This window comes from Bombina bombina, chromosome 1 (assembly GCF_027579735.1).
Source record: "Bombina bombina isolate aBomBom1 chromosome 1, aBomBom1.pri, whole genome shotgun sequence".
NCBI classification, from domain to species: domain Eukaryota; kingdom Metazoa; phylum Chordata; class Amphibia; order Anura; family Bombinatoridae; genus Bombina; species Bombina bombina.
Genome location: NC_069499.1, coordinates 139343185 through 139362421, shown reverse-complemented (window position 1 = coordinate 139362421; position 19237 = coordinate 139343185). Strand labels below are relative to the sequence as shown.

At 39.2% G+C, this 19237-nt stretch overlaps 1 protein-coding gene across 2 annotated transcripts in view; it reads right to left on the bottom strand.

Annotated features, from left to right (window-relative positions):
- NIN (ninein) overlaps nt 1-19237 on the bottom strand; it is a gene marked incomplete in the record, with an annotated part of 241706 nt that overhangs the window by 150992 nt on the left and 71477 nt on the right. For both annotated transcript variants that reach the window (XM_053697636.1, XM_053697637.1), the window contains 2 exon segments: nt 6491-6530; nt 12592-12761. In XM_053697636.1, the coding sequence (XP_053553611.1) occupies nt 6491-6530; nt 12592-12761 (210 nt within the window).

The following is a 19237-nucleotide window of genomic DNA, read 5'->3' as shown; positions in this document are numbered from 1 at the left end:
AGGAAACGGCGGGAATACATAAGCTAGTTTGAAGGTCCAAGGTGCTACTAGTGCATCTACTAGAGTCGCCTTGGGATCCCTGGATCTGGACCCGTAGCAAGGAACCTTGAAGTTCTGACGAGAGGCCATCAGATCCATGTCTGGAATGCCCCACAGTTGAGTAATTTGGGCAAAGATTTCCGGATGGAGTTCCCACTCCCCCGGATGTAATGTCTGACGACTCAGAAAATCCGCTTCCCAATTTTCCACTCCTGGGATGTGGATTGCAGATAGGTGGCAGGAGTGAGTCTCCGCCCATTGAATGATTTTGGCCACTTCTTCCATCGCCAGGGAACTCCTTGTTCCCCCCTGATGGTTGATGTACGCAACAGTCGTCATGTTGTCTGATTGAAACCGTATGAACTTGGCCTTTGCTAGCTGAGGCCAAGCCTTGAGAGCATTGAATATCGCTCTCAGTTCCAGAATATTTATCGGTAGAAGAGATTCTTCCCGAGACCAAAGACCCTGAGCTTTCAGGGGTCCCCAGACCGCGCCCCAGCCCATCAGACTGGCGTCGGTCGTGACAATGACCCACTCTGGTCTGCGGAAGGTCATCCCTTGTGACAGGTTGTCCAGGGACAGCCACCAACGGAGTGAGTCTCTGGTCCTCTGATTTACTTGTATCTTCGGAGACAAGTCTGTATAGTCCCCATTCCACTGACTGAGCATGCACAGTTGTAATGGTCTTAGATGAATGCGCGCAAAAGGAACTATGTCCATTGCCGCTACCATCAAACCTATTACTTCCATGCACTGCGCTATGGAAGGAAGAGGAACGGAATGAAGTGTTTGACAAGAGTTTAGAAGTTTTGTTTTTCTGGCCTCTGTCAGAAAAATCCTCATTTCTAAGGAGTCTATTATTGTTCCCAAGAAGGGAACCCTTGTCGACGGAGATAGAGAACTCTTTTCCACGTTCACTTTCCATCCGTGAGATCTGAGAAAGGCCAGGACTATGTCCGTGTGAGCCTTTGCTTGAGGAAGGGACGACGCTTGAATCAGAATGTCGTCCAAGTAAGGAACTACTGCAATGCCCCTTGGTCTTAGTACCGCTAGAAGGGACCCTAGTACCTTTGTGAAAATCCTTGGAGCAGTGGCTAATCCGAAAGGAAGCGCCACGAACTGGTAATGCTTGTCCAGGAATGCGAACCTTAGGAACCGATGATGTTCCTTGTGGATAGGAATATGTAGATACGCATCCTTTAAATCCACCGTGGTCATGAATTGACCTTCCTGGATGGAAGGAAGAATTGTTCGAATGGTTTCCATTTTGAACGATGGAACCTTGAGAAACTTGTTTAAGATCTTGAGATCTAAGATTGGTCTGAACGTTCCCTCTTTTTTGGGAACTATGAACAGATTGGAGTAGAACCCCATCCCTTGTTCTCCTAATGGAACAGGATGAATCACTCCCATTTTTAACAGGTCTTCTACACAATGTAAGAATGCCTGTCTCTTTATGTGGTCTGAAGACAATTGAGACCTGTGGAACTTCCCCCTTGGGGGAAGCCCCTTGAATTCCAGAAGATAACCTTGGGAGACTATTTCTAGTGCCCAAGGATCCAGAACATCTCTTGCCCAAGCCTGAGCAAAGAGAGAGAGTCTGCCCCCCACCAGATCCGGTCCCGGATCGGGGGCCAACATTTCATGCTGTCTTGGTAGCAGTGGCAGGTTTCTTGGCCTGCTTTCCCTTGTTCCAGCCTTGCATTGGTCTCCAGGCTGGTTTGGCTTGAGAAGTATTACCCTCTTGCTTAGAGGACGTAGCACTTGGGGCTGGTCCGTTTCTACGAAAGGGACGAAAATTAGGTTTATTTTTGGCCTTGAAAGACCTATCCTGAGGAAGGGCGTGGCCCTTACCCCCAGTGATATCAGAGATAATCTCTTTCAAGTCAGGGCCAAACAGCGTTTTCCCCTTGAAAGGAATGTTAAGTAGTTTGTTCTTGGAAGACGCATCCGCTGACCAAGATTTCAACCAAAGCGCTCTGCGCGCCACAATAGCAAACCCAGAATTTTTCGCCGCTAACCTAGCCAATTGCAAAGTGGCGTCTAGGGTGAAAGAATTGGCCAATTTGAGAGCACGGATTCTGTCCATAATCTCCTCATAAGGAGGAGAATCACTATCGATCGCCTTTACTAGCTCATCGAACCAGAAACACGCGGCTGTAGTGACAGGGACAATGCATGAAATTGGTTGTAGAAGGTAACCTTGCTGAACAAACATCTTTTTAAGCAAACCTTCTAATTTTTTATCCATAGGATCTTTGAAAGCACAACTATCTTCTATGGGTATAGTGGTGCGTTTGTTTAAAGTAGAAACCGCTCCCTCGACCTTGGGGACTGTCTGCCATAAGTCCTTTCTGGGGTCGACCATAGGAAACAATTTTTTAAATATGGGGGGAGGGACGAAAGGTATACCGGGCCTTTCCCATTCTTTATTTACAATGTCCGCCACCCGCTTGGGCATAGGAAAAGCTTCTGGGAGCCCCGGGACCTCTAGGAACTTGTCCATTTTACATAGTTTCTCTGGGATGATCAAATTCTCACAATCATCCAGAGTGGATAATACCTCCTTAAGCAGAGCGCGGAGATGTTCCAACTTAAATTTAAATGTAATCACATCGGGTTCAGCTTGTTGAGAAATTTTCCCTGAATCTGAAATTTCTCCCTCAGACAAAACCTCCCTGGCCCCCTCAGACTGGTGTAGGGGCATTTCAGAACCATTATCATCAGCGTCCTCAAGCTCTTCAGTATCTAAAACAGAGCAGTCGCGCTTGCGCTGATAAGTGGGCATTTTGGCTAAAATGTTTTTGATAGAATTATCCATTACAGCCGTTAATTGTTGCATAGTAAGGAGTATTGGCGCGCTAGATGTACTAGGGGCCTCCTGAGTGGGCAAGACTGGTGTAGACGAAGGAGGGAATGATGCAGTACCATGCTTACTCCCCTCACTTGAGGAATCATCTTGGGCATCATTTTCAGTGTCACATAAATCACATCTATTTAAATGAGAAGGAACCTTGGCTTCCCCACATTCAGAACACAGTCTATCTGGTAGTTCAGACATGTTAAACAGGCATAAACTTGATAACAAAGTACAAAAAACGTTTTAAAATAAAACCGTTACTGTCACTTTAAATTTTAAACTGAACACACTTTATTACTGCAATTGCGAAAAAGTATGAAGGAATTGTTCAAAATTCACCAAAATTTCACCACAGTGTCTTAAAGCCTTAAAAGTATTGCACACCAAATTTGGAAGCTTTAACCCTTAAAATAACGGAACCGGAGCCGTTTTTATCTTTAACCCCTTTACAGTCCCTGGTATCTGCTTTGCTGAGACCCAACCAAGCCCAAAGGGGAAATACGATACCAAATGACGCCTTCAGAAAGTCTTTTCTATGTATCAGAGCTCCTCACACATGCGACTGCATGTCATGCTTCTCAAAAACAAGTGCCCAATACCGGCGCGAAAATGAGGCTCTGCCTATGATTAGGGAAAGCCCCTAGAGAATAAGGTGTCTAAAACAGTGCCTGCCGATATTATTTTACAAAAATACCCAGATTAAATGATTCCTCAAGGCTAAATATGTGTATATATGAATCGATTTAGCCCAGAAAATGTCTACAGTCTTAATAAGCCCTTGTGAAGCCCTTATTTACTGTCTGAATAAAAATGGCTTACCGGATCCCATAGGGAAAATGACAGCTTCCAGCATTACATCGTCTTGTTAGAATGTGTCATACCTCAAGCAGCAAAAGACTGCTCACTGTTCCCCCAACTGAAGTTAATTCCTCTCAACAGTCCTGTGTGGAACAGCCATGGATTTTAGTAACGGTTGCTAAAATCATTTTCCTCTTACAAACAGAAATCTTCATCTCTTTTCTGTTTCAGAGTAAATAGTACATACCAGCACTATTTTAAAATAACAAACTCTTGATTGAATAAAAAAAACTACAGTTAAACACTAAAAAACTCTAAGCCATCTCCGTGGAGATGTTGCCTGTACAACGGCAAAGAGAATGACTGGGGTAGGCGGAGCCTAGGAGGGATCATGTGACCAGCTTTGCTGGGCTCTTTGCCATTTCCTGTTGGGGAAGAGAATATCCCACAAGTAAGGATGACGCCGTGGACCGGACACACCTATGTTGGAGAAAATGAAATACGCCCATACAGGCCAAAGCCCCGGACTCTATTAGGCACTAAACTCCTACAGCTCCGTAACTCTCCCAACGTCAGCCCTTTCTTCACATTAAAAGGGAAATCGCCCGTAAATACAATACATGTCAAAATAACATCTCAGCGCTTCTAGGTTAAGTTAGTTATGCTAGAGTGTCTGGATAAAGCTCTATGTCGGTTATCATACTTCTTATCACTAATGAGGACCGACATAATAGCGACAGGAAGCCTTGTCATGGCCCCTGAAGAAAAAGTGAAAGCACAGACCGTTCAGAGAAATGTCACTCTTTTCCTATCACTAACGCAGGCAAAGAGAATGACTGGGTTGGGGGGGAAGGGAGGAGCTATTTATGCAGCTCTGCTGTAAAGCTCTTTGCCTCCTCCTGCTGACCAGGACGCGATATCCCATAAGTAAGGATGAAATCCGTGGACTCGTCATATCTTGTAAAAGAAAAACGTCCCATAGTATTTAACCCTTTGAGTGCTGAGCCGTCGCAAATTGTCCCAGTCAGGTGCTGACGACGGCTCAGAGCCGTCGCTAGCACTCACCCACCTTGAGGGCAACCTGGAGGCTCCCACTAACTCCCACCTCAGCAATCTGGCGTGTATAGTGACAGGCATCGCCGGGGCTTCACGTTTTACGCGATGACGTCACTGCGCAACTTTATTTAAAAATTTCAATGGACAGTATAGGGAAATTTGGACATGCTGCTTAGGCTGTATCTCAGGCATCTAAGCAGCTACAGACCCAAGACCCACACACTCAAAGGGTTAATGGTGAATTTTGTAGAATAAAAAAAAATATGCAAAAACTTTTCCATTGTAATCCCATAGTAAGGAATGTAAAAACAAGACTACAGATTACATTTAAAAATAAATAAATAAAAATATCTCCAAACATTTTTAAAAGAATGAAATTAAATTGTTGGGAATTTGAATTTACAAACCATCAGATCAATTGTTTTTAAATGCAAAAAAATAAAATTGCAGTAAAATGAATTGATCTAAAACATCACCCTATATAATATGCATATAATAGTTTGAATTCTTCTGTCCCTTTAAGCAGGTTGATATATGATCCCAGCAAACAATTCAGTAGAGAGTCTGTCTTCCACTTATTTCTAAGCAACATTAGCCACTTCTAAACAAAAATACACTTCAAAGTTAATCTGCTTATAGTATTTATGTTACATATAACGAGTGCAGCATAGTAACTAAACTATACCTCTATTGTGTGTCTTAAGCCTGGTTGTTGGCAGACGCCTTTATTTATCTTAAAAGAGGCATTGTGCAATTTCCACACATTATTTTATACAAGTGCTGTGTGTGACAATAGAGGAACATACAAAGCTATATAGAGCATCACAGACATATACCCAGCAGTTTACTCTAAACAGCATTCATTACTAAATGGTTTCCAAATCACCTATGCAATTCATTATTTTGATTTTTCTACCAAGGGGTCAATTTATCAAGCTGTGTCGGACAGGGGCGCACATACGCTGCTGGAATTCAGCATTGCACACGAGCACCATTTTGCGCTTGCGTGCAATCCCGCCCCCTGCCCGTTGGCTGTCAATAGGGGCTGTCAATTAGAGATGGCGAAAGGTTAGGGAAGTCTGATGACCGCTGCTTGTTAAATACGGACTGCAGGTTCTCATGTGAGCACCTGCATTTGCGGGGGGGGGGGGGGGGGGGGGTCGAAGGCTTTGATAAATCTACCCCCAAATCTCAGTGGCAAATTAAGGACAACTTCCACAGCTATATTATTGGAAAGTAGGACGCATGAAACCAAAAAAAAATGTATTTTTTAGCAGTGGAACAGTAGTTTGTAAAAGAAAAAATTATTTAAAAAAAAATGTTTTTTTTACAAGCTTCTCCTGTTTTTACTAGTGCACCGAATCTTAAAACAATAATATGCTACACAATAATTTTACCAAGAAAAAAAAAAAAACACAAATGCTACAGAGCATTGTTATCTTAAAAGCAATAGATGGGAAAACTATTTAAAGAGGTATTGTATATTATTGACTTTAGGTATATTTTTTGCTGCCAACTTTATTATAAGTTGAGCATCCCTTTAAACAAAAAATGAGTACAATGTACATTTAACACAGGAATTGGAGAGATTGCACTAGTGACCAAGAGAAATGTGTAGAACAAACAGAAGGGTTTATAAATTAGATGCCTAAGTTGCTGCTCTCTAACTATCTAATACTTATAAATTAAGTTTATTAAAAACTCACTGGAATAGAAAGAAATCACACAAAAACTTACCGTCCGCTTCATATTCTTCATGGTCTTCACTTTTCCAACGCTACAATAAAAACAAACATCAGATTTGAGAAATTATGGCTACAAAAAATTAACCGATTTTAAATTAAGTACAATTTTTATAAGAGACATGTTTTAGAATATAGATGAAAAATTCTGTATGGGTTTTGTAACACAAAACTTACTACATTTATTACATAAATACGACCACATGCTAAGCTGCTGGGAATTAATTCCGCCATAGCTACACCAGTGAACAGTACCTATTTTCTTTCCTATTTATGAACAGAATGGGATTCTGACAGCAGCTTTTCTTGATGAATGATGGGTTTAAAAAAGGTCAAAGGTCTTCCAAAATTGCCGCAAAAGTGTGTCATGAAAATAAACGGTAACTTTGATTGTTGCTATGGATGCGTGTATCTATGTCACACGTAGCCATTGTCATATGTATTTGCTGTCTGATGCAGCTGGGTAGTGGGGTCGCACATTTTACCAAGCACCATCCCATAAAGAAGAGATTTGAGGACCTCTATTGTATAGCTGCTCACATGACTTGTAAGTATTAAAAGCAGATGGTCAGAGGTCTACCCCTTGTAGCCCCGGACAGATCAGGGCATCTGCAACCCGTGCTGTTCGCTCAGTGCGGCCACTTTACACAATAACCTAGCAACCTCCAGCATTCTGCCATCTGCTCCCGGAGATAGACTTTTGTTCTCCCATAGAGTATACAACTAATTTAAGTGATCACTCAGGCATGCAGCAACCAGGGTATTGTATTAGCACATGCCTTGTAGCCGCAACAGGTTTCAGAGCCCAATTTTTCCCAATTTCCTTGGTAGAAACTTTCATAAAGTCACTAAACCTGTTAAGAATGAAAAGGAATAGAGTCCCAGCTGGTGACAAAATCAGTCTGATTATTATCCTATACACCCACAATCAAGACACATACAACCATCATACATTCCATTTTAAAAGGTACATGAAACTCTTTTCTTTCATGGTTCACACAGAGCATGCAATTATAAAAATTTTCTAATATACTTCTATTATCAAAATTTCTTTGTTCTCTTGGTATATTTTGTTGAAAAGCAGGGACGTTATTGGCTCACTTTATGTGCTCAGCTAGCTCCCAGCAGTGCACCGCTGCTCCTTCAGCAAAGGATACCAACGGAATGAAGCAAATTTCATTATAGAAGTAAATTGGAAAGTTGTTTAATATCACATGCTCTAAGTCACGAATGACTTATTATTTTATTGTCCCTTTAAATAAACATTTTGAGGTGCATAATACATTTAATGGTTAACCCTTTTTAATTACCACACACACTTTTTCTAGAAAACAAAGCTTTGCCTTTTAATTTAAGTTGGGCTTTTGAGGTAACAAAATGAGAAGGCATTACCATAAATCAATAGATTATATTTTAATGCTAAAATCATCTTATTCTAAAGAGCACTGCAAGTCTTTTTAAATCAAGGGAGGTTGATGTTTCCATTTTTTGCTACTAAAACAGACTAATATGATCATTTTTGGTCATTTAATTTATATAAAGATTATGAAAACAAACGTGACCAACCCCATAGTTAGTATGGATTACTAGGCAAAAAATATATATCCTCTAAAGAATTAGTGTCCGTTTTGCATTAAAATGTTAATGCAGACATACTTTGATCCCTACAAAAGCTATCCTGTATACCGACTATGTTCACAGTGTTGCGGAATCTGTTGGTGCTCTACAAATACCTAATAATAACTTTGTATTATCATGGTCTTTGTTTTAATGTTCTGAGCATGGTACCCAGGAGAACACCATATATTTTAAAATAGGGGTGGCTGGTTCTATATAGCCAGAAATACTTAAAACAATATTTTTGCAATTTGCATATAGTTCTCAAAAAGAAAAAAATGTCAATGACAGTACGGACCGGTTTCTGATAAAAATTCTGTGGGCATTTAAATGTAACAAACAAAAAAGCACTTTTCAATATCTTTTCTGCAATGCCCCCCCACCACCACCACCCCCAAAGAACCAGTGCAGAAAGTTTGGGGGGAGAAACGTAATGAAAAAAAAAAAACCTGTACAGCTGTCACAAGATAAATTCTATGCTACAAAATTATGAGCCGTGTTCTCCACAAACAATTTCGCCAGCCAGTTGGCATTATGAAATAGCCGGGTGGGGGCAGTGTAATATTTTCTAATACTATATAATGTTCTGCTTTTTAAAACACAAATTAATTGCATAATTTAACATAAATGTATTTAATGATAATTTGTGCAATAAAAACTGAACATTTTGAATATTAGCTAAAATTTTAGCTGGGTGGTCATTAAAATCAGCCGGGTGCTGTACCCACTAAAAAGGTCCTGGGGAGAACACTGATGAGTATTTTAAAAGGGACATTAACCAGCATGAAAATAAATATGTCTATTCTTGTCAGCGACTGCTACAGTTCAATAACAGGAAATTTATAGAACAAAGTCTTCCAGATTTGTCCTGGTTATGTTCTCCTTCTTTAATGACCTTAGACCTTCTCCAAGCTTGAAACAAGGCTTCTTCTGTTCGCTATAATATTTAGTTAGCAGGAAGCTCTCAGATATGAACAACACAAAAATAAATAAAAACTGAAAAAAATGTAAATGAACCAAAACAAATCTCAAAAAAAGTGATAGCAATTTGACATAATAAATACAGTTCCAAGAAAATTCTCTGCAGTGTTTGTGCATTTTTATTCTTTTATTATAATTTATTATCTTTAAATTGGACAAGAGGGCGGGGGGGGGGATGACAGAATCGTGTTTCACCACCAGTATCTACCTTGCTGAACATTTTTTGCTATTATTAATGAGAGCGCAGTTACAACTGCACCTTAATGAGCTGCCCTTACCTCGTTCCTGAAAAATTAATAAGGGCAGACAGATTTTTTATTTTTTTTGGTACAAAGCCAACATTGTCTGATATGCCATTTAAAGTGCTCTTCTACAGAAACGCTTTAAATCACTCTGATTTTAGCTGAAAGAAATACTACATCAAAAGCAAAATGCAACAATGGCATTAGTCAGTATATCATCGGTGGTGGCATACAGCCTCCCTGAATCCTCACACAGGGTTTGGTAAAATCTAATGATAAAAAAATATAAATGCACACTGGAAATGTAACCTAGTAGTGGTTTCTTCCTGGAAATAAGTTGTGTGTGTGCATGTATGTGTGTGCATGTATGTGTGTGCATGTATGTGTGTGCATGTATGTGTGTGCATGTATGTGCGTTTCTGTACAACTGTCTATTTAGTGTGTGTTGCTAATTATTCACACTTAATGGAGTCAATGGAATGTCTTAAATGGGCAGTAAAGTAAAAATTAAACTTTCATGAATTCCAATTTACTTCAATTATTTAATTTGATTTGTACTCCTTTGTTCAACAGCATACCCAGGTAGGCTCAGAATCAGCAATGCACTACTGGGAGCTAGCTGTGCATACATGAATGCCTCCTCATTGGATCACCTGATGTATTCAGCTAGCTCCTAGTACTGCATAGCTGCTCTTCAACAAAGAATACAAAGATAATGAAGCAGATTTGAAAATATAGGTACAATTGTATGCTGAAACATTTTGTGGTTCGTTATATGAATGTTTCATAGTTATCCTTTCTAACTCCTACATCTGAAACATACTTGTTTATCCTCTGTTCTAAAGTATCAATAGATCAAAGGTTTGGAAGGACAATAACCACACAATAAAGAAGAATAAAAGAAAAATATAAAGAAAATAAAAAGAAAATAAATATCAAAAGCTGTATATATTAACCTACATGCTTTTAAATGCAATATAATTACAAAAAATGTCTATTATGTCCCTTCAAGTAAGTGTCAATCCATTATTAATCACGATAGTAACTGGCGCAATGTGCTCACTGGAATGGCAAGCATTTCGCTCTTCTGGTCTTAATTAACTTTTCTTATTAACTATTACATGCTCGCGAATTATGACTGTGATTTGTAAGATATAAAATTCTCATCAGTCAAGGTAAAATATTAATAAGTTATAACCCAAATTGATGTTATTGCAAGTACCCCCGCAGCTCAAGGCATGAATGAGGAATATTAAATAATGTGTCAAAATGCAATCTACTCTGGAAGAATTAAGGCTATAAAGAAAAGCAGGATTAGCAGTGGAGAATAGTCTGCCCCTCACCATATTTCCCATAATTAAACATCCGTATAGCATGAAGTACAATCAAGAGACATGGAGAATTGGGACTGGAAACATAATTAACATATTGTGAGGAACAGCTGTACCGCACTAACACAGAATAAGGAGAGCATGAAGTATATGAGCTTCTCAACGGAATCATCAGAAAATGCCAGCAAGCAGTAAGACATCCTGAGAGTAAGCGTCCTACCCCAAGCACAATGGAAAAACTTCACAGACCAGGTGGTTCTGATGCCTTTAAAAAAAATTCCAAGGTATATAATTATTTAAATTCTGCTTTATTTTCTTTATTAAAGGGACATGAAACCCAACATTTTTCTTTCATGATTTAGGTAGAACATACAATTTTAAACAATTTTCTAGTTTACTTCTATTATCAAATTTGCTTCATTCTCTTGGTATCATTTGTTGAAGGAGCAGCAATGCACTGCTGGTTTCTAGCTGAACTCATGGGCGAGCCAATGACAATCTAGCTTGCCTAGAAAAACCTTTCAGCAAAGGAAAACAAGAGAAGGAAGCACATTAAATAAAATAAGTAAATTGGAAAGTTGTTCAAAATTGTATGTTCTGTCCCTTTAAGAAACATATATAATATAACAGGGTCTAGGTTGGATTCTCATTTATATGTTTGTACCAATGAACTACATGATACCATAGTTTAAGATCCATTTGAGATATTATTCTAGTAGCTCATTTATAACTGTCTCTAACTAGTCTCAGCAGAGGCGATAAGTTAGCAAATTTTTATTCCTAAAGAAAATTAAGTTAAAGGAACACTAAAGTTTTAAACTACCATAATTCAGATAGAGCATGCAATTTAAAAAAAAAAAACTTTTCAATTAACATCCATTATCGAAAAAATGTGCAGTGTCTTTTTAATTACACATTTTTTGAGGCACCAACTCCTACCAAGCATGAGTGTATACATAGATGCCTTTTGTGATTGGCTGATCGCTGTCACATGACACAGGGGGATAGAAATGCAACTAACTTTGAAATGTGTCAGGAAATCAACCTGTTACTAATCTGAAATTCATACTAGGTGCTATTGCATTGTCTTTTTATCATGCATTTTTTGATTATGCAATTATACAGTATTTAATGGTCATTTAAAACATTGCACTTATTTCTTAATATTTTAAAAAAAAATGTTTTATTTGTTTAGAGCTTTATATTATGCTCAGGTTAAGCTTCGACTTGAAAACATAATATTTTTTTAGTATTTATTCAGTGTTTATTATCTCTTTAAAAATAATAGGCTTGTCTCAAGTATGTTTTAATGTTAAATTTATAAAACTGTACATATACTAGAAAAACTAAATAAAATGTATGGATTTAAAAACTCAGATATATCCATACTATAGCCCTGCAGCATTTTAATAGCCAAGTGAATGTTATCCAATACACTATCCTTCTGGATAGTGAACAACAGTGAGGCTATAGGACATATGGTCTTCATAAGTAATCAAAATTCAATATATTGGTTTGTGTCTGCTCCCTGTACTTCTCCCTATATAGCTAGCACCCAGTTATTATTGTAGTCTGATATTCTCAAATAATAAAGATGGGAATAATAAATACAGACTTCATACAATACCCTTGCAGCATTACAGATGTTCTAGAGAAGTTCTGCATCATCCAGAATTAAAAGGGACTTAAAACTAAAAATTACCCCCTCCACCCCCATAAAATCTGAACCCTCAGCTGCGCCAGATGAGATAAGATATAGTGAATAGACTTTTTTGGGGTTAGGTTTCCATGAACTGCTCTGAGAGGGCAAATTAACGCACATTTCCTATCAAAATTATAATTCAAAGTGACAGCTGATAATTTTTTATATTTAGACCATTCTAACAATTCTATATCCCAAATATTTTCCTTTACAAATTTCATACCTCTTCACAATTTCTGCCACTGAGTGGTGAAGAGCGGCTATCCCCACATTCAGGTTCTATCACCGTCACCTCGTCAAACTCTTCGAGGGAGTCCTGCAGCTCAGGCATAGAGCGCCGTCCATATCGCTTTCCATCCTTAATGTATTTGGGCTGGACTTCAGGGGAGCAATCTATAAAGAAATAAAAGCAGATTTAAATCAGTATAAAAACAGTGTGAATGACCTACTAAAATCAGAGAGATACTTATAATATCAACAGAATTGTTACAAGAATGGGAGGAATGGAGCAATATTAAAAATAATAAAGACACTTATATTAAAAGGATTATATTCTATTACTCATACATAGGTAAGTGGTTATCCATAATATAAATCAATGTGTGGGCACGCGTGCACCATGAATTTGCCTAAGGGAGGAGTTACTAGTCAAGTCACTAGGAACATATGATACATTTATAATTACCAACATTTTGAATTATCATCAATTTCACTTGCGTTAACCCCTTAATGACCACAGCACTTTTCCATTTTCTGTCCGTTTGGGACCAAGGCTATTTTTACATTTTTGCGGTGTTTGTGTTTAGCTGTAATTTTCCTCTTACTCATTTACTGTACCCACACATATTATATACCGTTTTTCTCGCCACTAAATGGACTTTCTAAAGATACCATTATTTTCATCATATCTTATAATTTACTATAAAAAAAATTATAAAATATGAGGAAAAATGGAAAAAAACACACTTTTTCTAACTTTGACACCCAAAATCTGTTACACATCTACAACCACCAAAAAACACCCATGCTAAATAGTTTCTAAATTTTGTCCTGAGTTTAGAAATACCCAATGTTTACATGTTCTTTGCTTTTTTTGCAAGTTATAGGGCCATAAATACAAGTAGCACTTTGCTATTTCCAAACCACTTTTTTCCAAAATTAGCGCTAGTTACATTAGAACACTAATATCTTTCAGGAATCCCTGAATATCCCTTGACATGTATATATATTTTTTTAGTAGACATCCCAAAGTATTGATCTAGGCCAATTTTGGTATATTTCATACCACCATTTCACCGCCAAATGCGATCAAATACAAAAAATCGTTCACTTTTTCACAAATTTTTTCGCAAACTTTCGGTTTCTCACTGAAATTATTTACAAACAACTTGTGCAATTATGGCATAAATGGTTGTAAATTCTACTCTGGGATCCCCTTTGTTCAGAAATAGCAGACATATATGGCTTTGGCGTTGCTTTTTGGTAATTAGAAGGCCGCTAAATGCCACTGCGCACCACAAGTGTATTATGCCCAGCAGTTAAGGGGTTAATTAGGGAGCTTTTAGGGAGCTTGTAGGGTTAATTTTAGCTTTAGTGTAGTGTAGTAGACAACCCCAAGTATTGATCTAGGCACATTTTGGTATATTTCATGCCACCATTTCACCGCCAAATGCGATCAAATTGAAAAAAAAAGTTAAATTTTTCACAATTTTAGGTTTCTCACTGAAATAATTTACAAACAGCTTGTGCAATTATGGCACAAATGGTTGTAAATACTTGTCTGGGATCCCCTTTGTTCAGAAATAGCAGACATATATGACTTTGGCGTTGCTTTCTGGTAATTAGAAGGCCGCTAAATCCTGCTGCGCCTCACACGTGTATTATGGCTAGCAGTGAAGGGGTTAATTAGGGAGTTTGTAGGGAGCTTGCAGGGTTAATTTTAGCTTTAGTGTAGAGATCAGCCTCCTCCCACCTGACACATCCCACCCCCTGATCTCTCCCAAACAGCTCCCTTCCCTCCCCCACCCCACAATTGTCCCCGCCATCTTAAGTACTGGCAGAAAGTCTGCCAGTACTAAAATATGCTACTGTGTAGGATCCCCCCTTAGCCCCCAACCTCCCTGATCCCCCCCAAAACCGCTCTCTAACCCTCCCCTCTGCCTCATTGGGGGCCATCTTGGGTACTGGCAGCTGTCTGCCAGTACCCAGTTTGCAAAAAAAAAGTGCTTTTTTTTTTGTTTGTTTTTTTTTTTTTCTGTGTGTAGCTTCCCCCCCCCCCCACACACAGACAAACCCCCACCACCTTGCTGATCGTTTTTTTAAAAAAACTTTTTAGCCATTTTTTAACATTTGTTAACATTTTTTATTATTGGATTTTCTGTAGCGTATCGGTTCCCACCCGCTCCCTCCACGTGCACGCGCCCGCCCCCCCGTGCACGTGCCCGTGCGCGCCCCCGGCCATGCCCGCCCACCCTCCACATCAGCAGGGCCATCGATGGCCGCCACCCGCCTCCCAGTCCGGCTCCCACCCACCAACGCAGTGAGCCACCGATCTCCGGTGCAGAGAGGGCCACAGAGTGGCTCTCTCTGCACCGGATGGCTTAAAAAGGTTATTGCAGGATGCCTCCATATCGAGGCATCACTGCAATAACCGGAAAGCAGCTGGAAGCGAGCGGGATCGCTTCCAGCTGCTTTCCACACCGAGGACGTGCAGGGTACGTCCTCAGGCGTTAACTGCCTTTTTTTTTTGAGGACGTACCCTGCACGTCCTCGGTCGTTAAGGGGTTAAAGGGACATTAAACCCAAATTGTTTCTTTCATTAGTCAGATAGAGAATACAATTTTAAACAACATTCCAATTTACTTCTATTATCCAATTTGCTTCATTCTTTAGATATTCTTTGTTGAAGAAATAGCAATGCACATGGATGAGCCAATCACACGAGGCATCTATGTGCAGTTACCAATCAGCAGCTTCTGAGCCTATCTGGATATGCTTTTCAGCAAAGGATATCAAGAGAATGGAGCCAATTAGATAATAGAAGTAAATTAGAAAGTTGTTTTAAATAGCATCTTCTTTCTTAATCATGAAAGAAAAAAAATTGGGTTTAATGTCCCTTTAAAGTAAAAGTTATGCTTGAGGGTTATGGTTAAAAGGTACATAAAACAGTAAGACTTTTTTTTATTTAGACAGGGCATACAATTTTTTAAAAGGTTTCCAATTTATTTCTATTATCAAATTTGCATTGTTCCCTTGGTATTCTTTTTGAAGAGATACTTTGGCAAGTGTCTGGAGCACTACATGGTAGGAAATAATGCTCTTGCAAATGGATAACATTCTTGCCAAACTGCTGCCATATAGTGCTCCAGACACGTGCACACTCCTGAGCTTATGTCGCTGCTTTTCAACAAAAGATACCAAGAACATTTTATAATAGAACTCATTTAGAAAGTTGTTTAAAATCAAATGCGCTATCTGAATCATGAAAGAATTTGGGTTACAGGTGCCTTTAAAAATTAAATTAGAGCATCTTATTTAAAAAATAAAATAAAAAAAAATCACAGTGTGTTTAACTTCTACATCAGGGTTTAGATGCACAGTAGAAGTTGTGCACAGTTGAAGTGCAGTGCATTGCCTTTCTTAATTGGACACTGTACCCAAAATTTTTCTTTCGTGATTCAGATAGAGCGTGACATTTTAAGCAACTTTCTAATTTACTCCTATTATCAAATTTTCTTCTTTCTCTTGGTATCTTTATTTGAAATGCAAGAATGTAAGTTTAGATGCTGGCCCATTTTTGGTGAACAACCTGGGTTGTCCTTGCCGATTGGTGGATAAATTCATCCACCAATAAAAAAGTGCTGTCCAGAGTACTAAAACAAAAAAAAAAGCTTAGATGCCTTCTTTTTCAAACAAAGATAGCAAGAAAATGAAAAAAAAATTGATAATAGGAGTAAATTAGAAAGTTGCTTAAAATTGCATGCTCTTTCTGAATTACAAAAGAAAAAATTTGGGTTCAGTGTCCCTTTAACAATGAGCCAAAAAGTAGTTGTATAAAAACAAAACAACTGTCTAATCATTAGAGTACAGGAGCATAACAAGTGCACAAGGAAAGCTAAATTTTTAATGATTCAGATTAGGGCTGCACGATTATTCGCGAAAAAAACCGCGAGAGTATGCAATTTTTAGCCCCGCCCCATTTTACATCACCTATGACGTACAGGAGGGCCACCGTCTTGCGACATTGAGCCGACTTACCGAGGAGCGCTGTCGCTGATGCGGGTTACAGGGAAGGGTGTGCGATGTGGCTGATGCGGGTTACAGGGAGGGGGGTGCGCTGTGGCTGATGCAGGTTACAGGGAGCCGACTTACCGGGGTGCGCTGCGGCTAATGCCGGTTACAGAGAGGGGGGCTGACTTACCGGGGAGAGCTGTGGCTGATGCGGGTTACAGGGAGGGGGGTGCGCTGTGGCTGATGCGGGTTACAGGCTGATTGTGGTTACAGGCGGTGCTTATGATGTTAAAGGGGGTGCTTATTGGGGGGTTACAGTGGGAGTTGATGGGACTTATGTAGGTTACAGAGGGGGGGTTATGAGTGTTACAGGGGATGCAGGGTTACAGTGGGAGCTAATGGGGCTTATGTAGGTTACAGAGGGGGGATTATGGCGGTTACAGGGGGTACTGATGTTAAAATCCCGATTAAGTCGCAATCACGATCCCCCCCCCCCATATCGCCCATCCATAATTCAGATACAACCAGTAACTTAAAGAAACTTTTAAATGCACTTCAGTGATCAAATGTATGTTGTTCTCTTGGTATCCTTCTGTTAAAAAGCATAAATCCAAATGAAGGACCAGCACCTGCAAACCTCCTGGTGTGCAAGCTGCGTAAGTCATTGTAAACTTGTAGCATCAAAGAACACCAATACAGCAGCATAACTCCAATGCAGTTACAATGGATTTATTGAAGAAGCATAAGACAGTACAGCATTTCCCACATGTGCATGATTAAGGGCAGTGGTGCCTGAAGCATTGTACTGTCTTATGCTTCTACAATAAATGCATTTTAACTGCATTGTAGTGGTGCTGCTGCTGCTGTTCTTTTGTTAAAAACCATAGGAACATTTCCTCAGCAGAAATCTTGCTATTGACTCATCAAACGTGTAGTGCATTTCCCTAGAGCAAACTTTAACTATGCAAGGGTTAAACACAGTTATATACAAGCAATAGTACAATAATACAATGATCTAACATATTAGAGCAGGTTTTTTTGCACATTTAAATCCCTTTAAAGCTCTTTTTGAGATAAAATATTTCCATTTATTAGCATCAACACTGTCTCTCCATACGCGATTCACTTTGATGTTACAGATATTTACTCTCACTTCTAGATCTTTACATGCCCAGTTTTAGCAAGAACAAAAAAATCTATGTATATATGTAATTATTGTAAACAAAAATAATTGTGTTTTAATTATTAAAAACTCCAGATTAATTACAATATTCAGTCCCACATAAAACATATGTGCAGAGCTAGTGGGCTCCACACAACTAAGAACAAATAGGCACCCTATCATATCAGTGGTTAATTTAAAAAAATACATTTTTAAAAAATAAAAAAAAAACATTTACTGCAATGTTATAGTTTGAATTAAAAGGAAAATGCAAAAAAATACAACGCTGCAAGGTCCTAAGGTGGAAGCCAAGATTGGATGCCTTGTTAAGAGTAGAGAAAAAAAAGAAGATATGTCTTCAGACATCATTTCAATAGAAAGACAGGAGAAGTGTTTCTTTGAACTGAACACTTCAAAACCCATCATCAAATCCAGTCACATAGATTTATTGCTTTAATAGTGAGCTGTGAACTTGAAGGGTATTACCAAGGGGGAAATCGGTGATAAATTATTCAAGGCACAGAATTATTTTATTTGGGAGCAATACTGGAGCCTTATACTCGTTAGCGGCAGGGAGTGAGGTACTGCCCAGTGTGAAACAAAGCAGCATTTGTTATCCAAATTCACAGTTGTGAGAAGACAAATGTCTTTTAATGTGAAGGACAGAGGCAAAACAAAGAAAAACAGCTCTAATCATTATAAATCTTGGTGCAATTATTATTATTTGGAAATGGGAAATCTCTATGTATCTTCCTCATCATGTCATGGCTCAATTTACTTGTCGTAACATTCCCCCCTCTCCTTGAGCACATTTCACAACAATCCATCAAATTCTATCCTCTGCATATACTTATTGCTTTATTTTCCTTCTCCACTGCCCCTCTCCTGAATATTCCCAGTTATCAACTTCAGTGGCATATTTAGGTTTTGTGCTGCAACTACAAAAGCCAGTTAACCACCTCTTCCCTCACCCCCACCCAGCCTACTATTCCCACAGCATCAGGCCGCACACCAGGTCTAAAAGCCATTTGCCCTCCCCATCTAAACTAGACTCCAAAATCTTCTGAGCTAGCCAACCTCCCACCAAAGATGATAGCTTCATCTCTTTGTTTGCCAGCCTCCCATACTCTACATGACTACCAACTTCCTATCTGTATGCAATAGCCAACCGCCCACCCAGCCTGCCATCCTCTACATGACTACCAACTTCCAATCTTGTCTGAACTGGCCAGCCTCCCTCCCACCCAGCCTCCCTTCCTCTACATGTCTACCAACTTTATATCCTGTCTGCACTAGCCAACCCCCCACCCAGCCTCCCATCATTTCATGTCTACCAACTTCCTATACTATCTGCACTAGCCAACCCCCCGCCCAGCCTGCTATACTCTACATGTCTACAAATTTCTCATCATTTCATGTCTACCAACTTCCTATACTGTCTGCACTAGCCAACCTCCCACCAAACTTGCAATCCTCT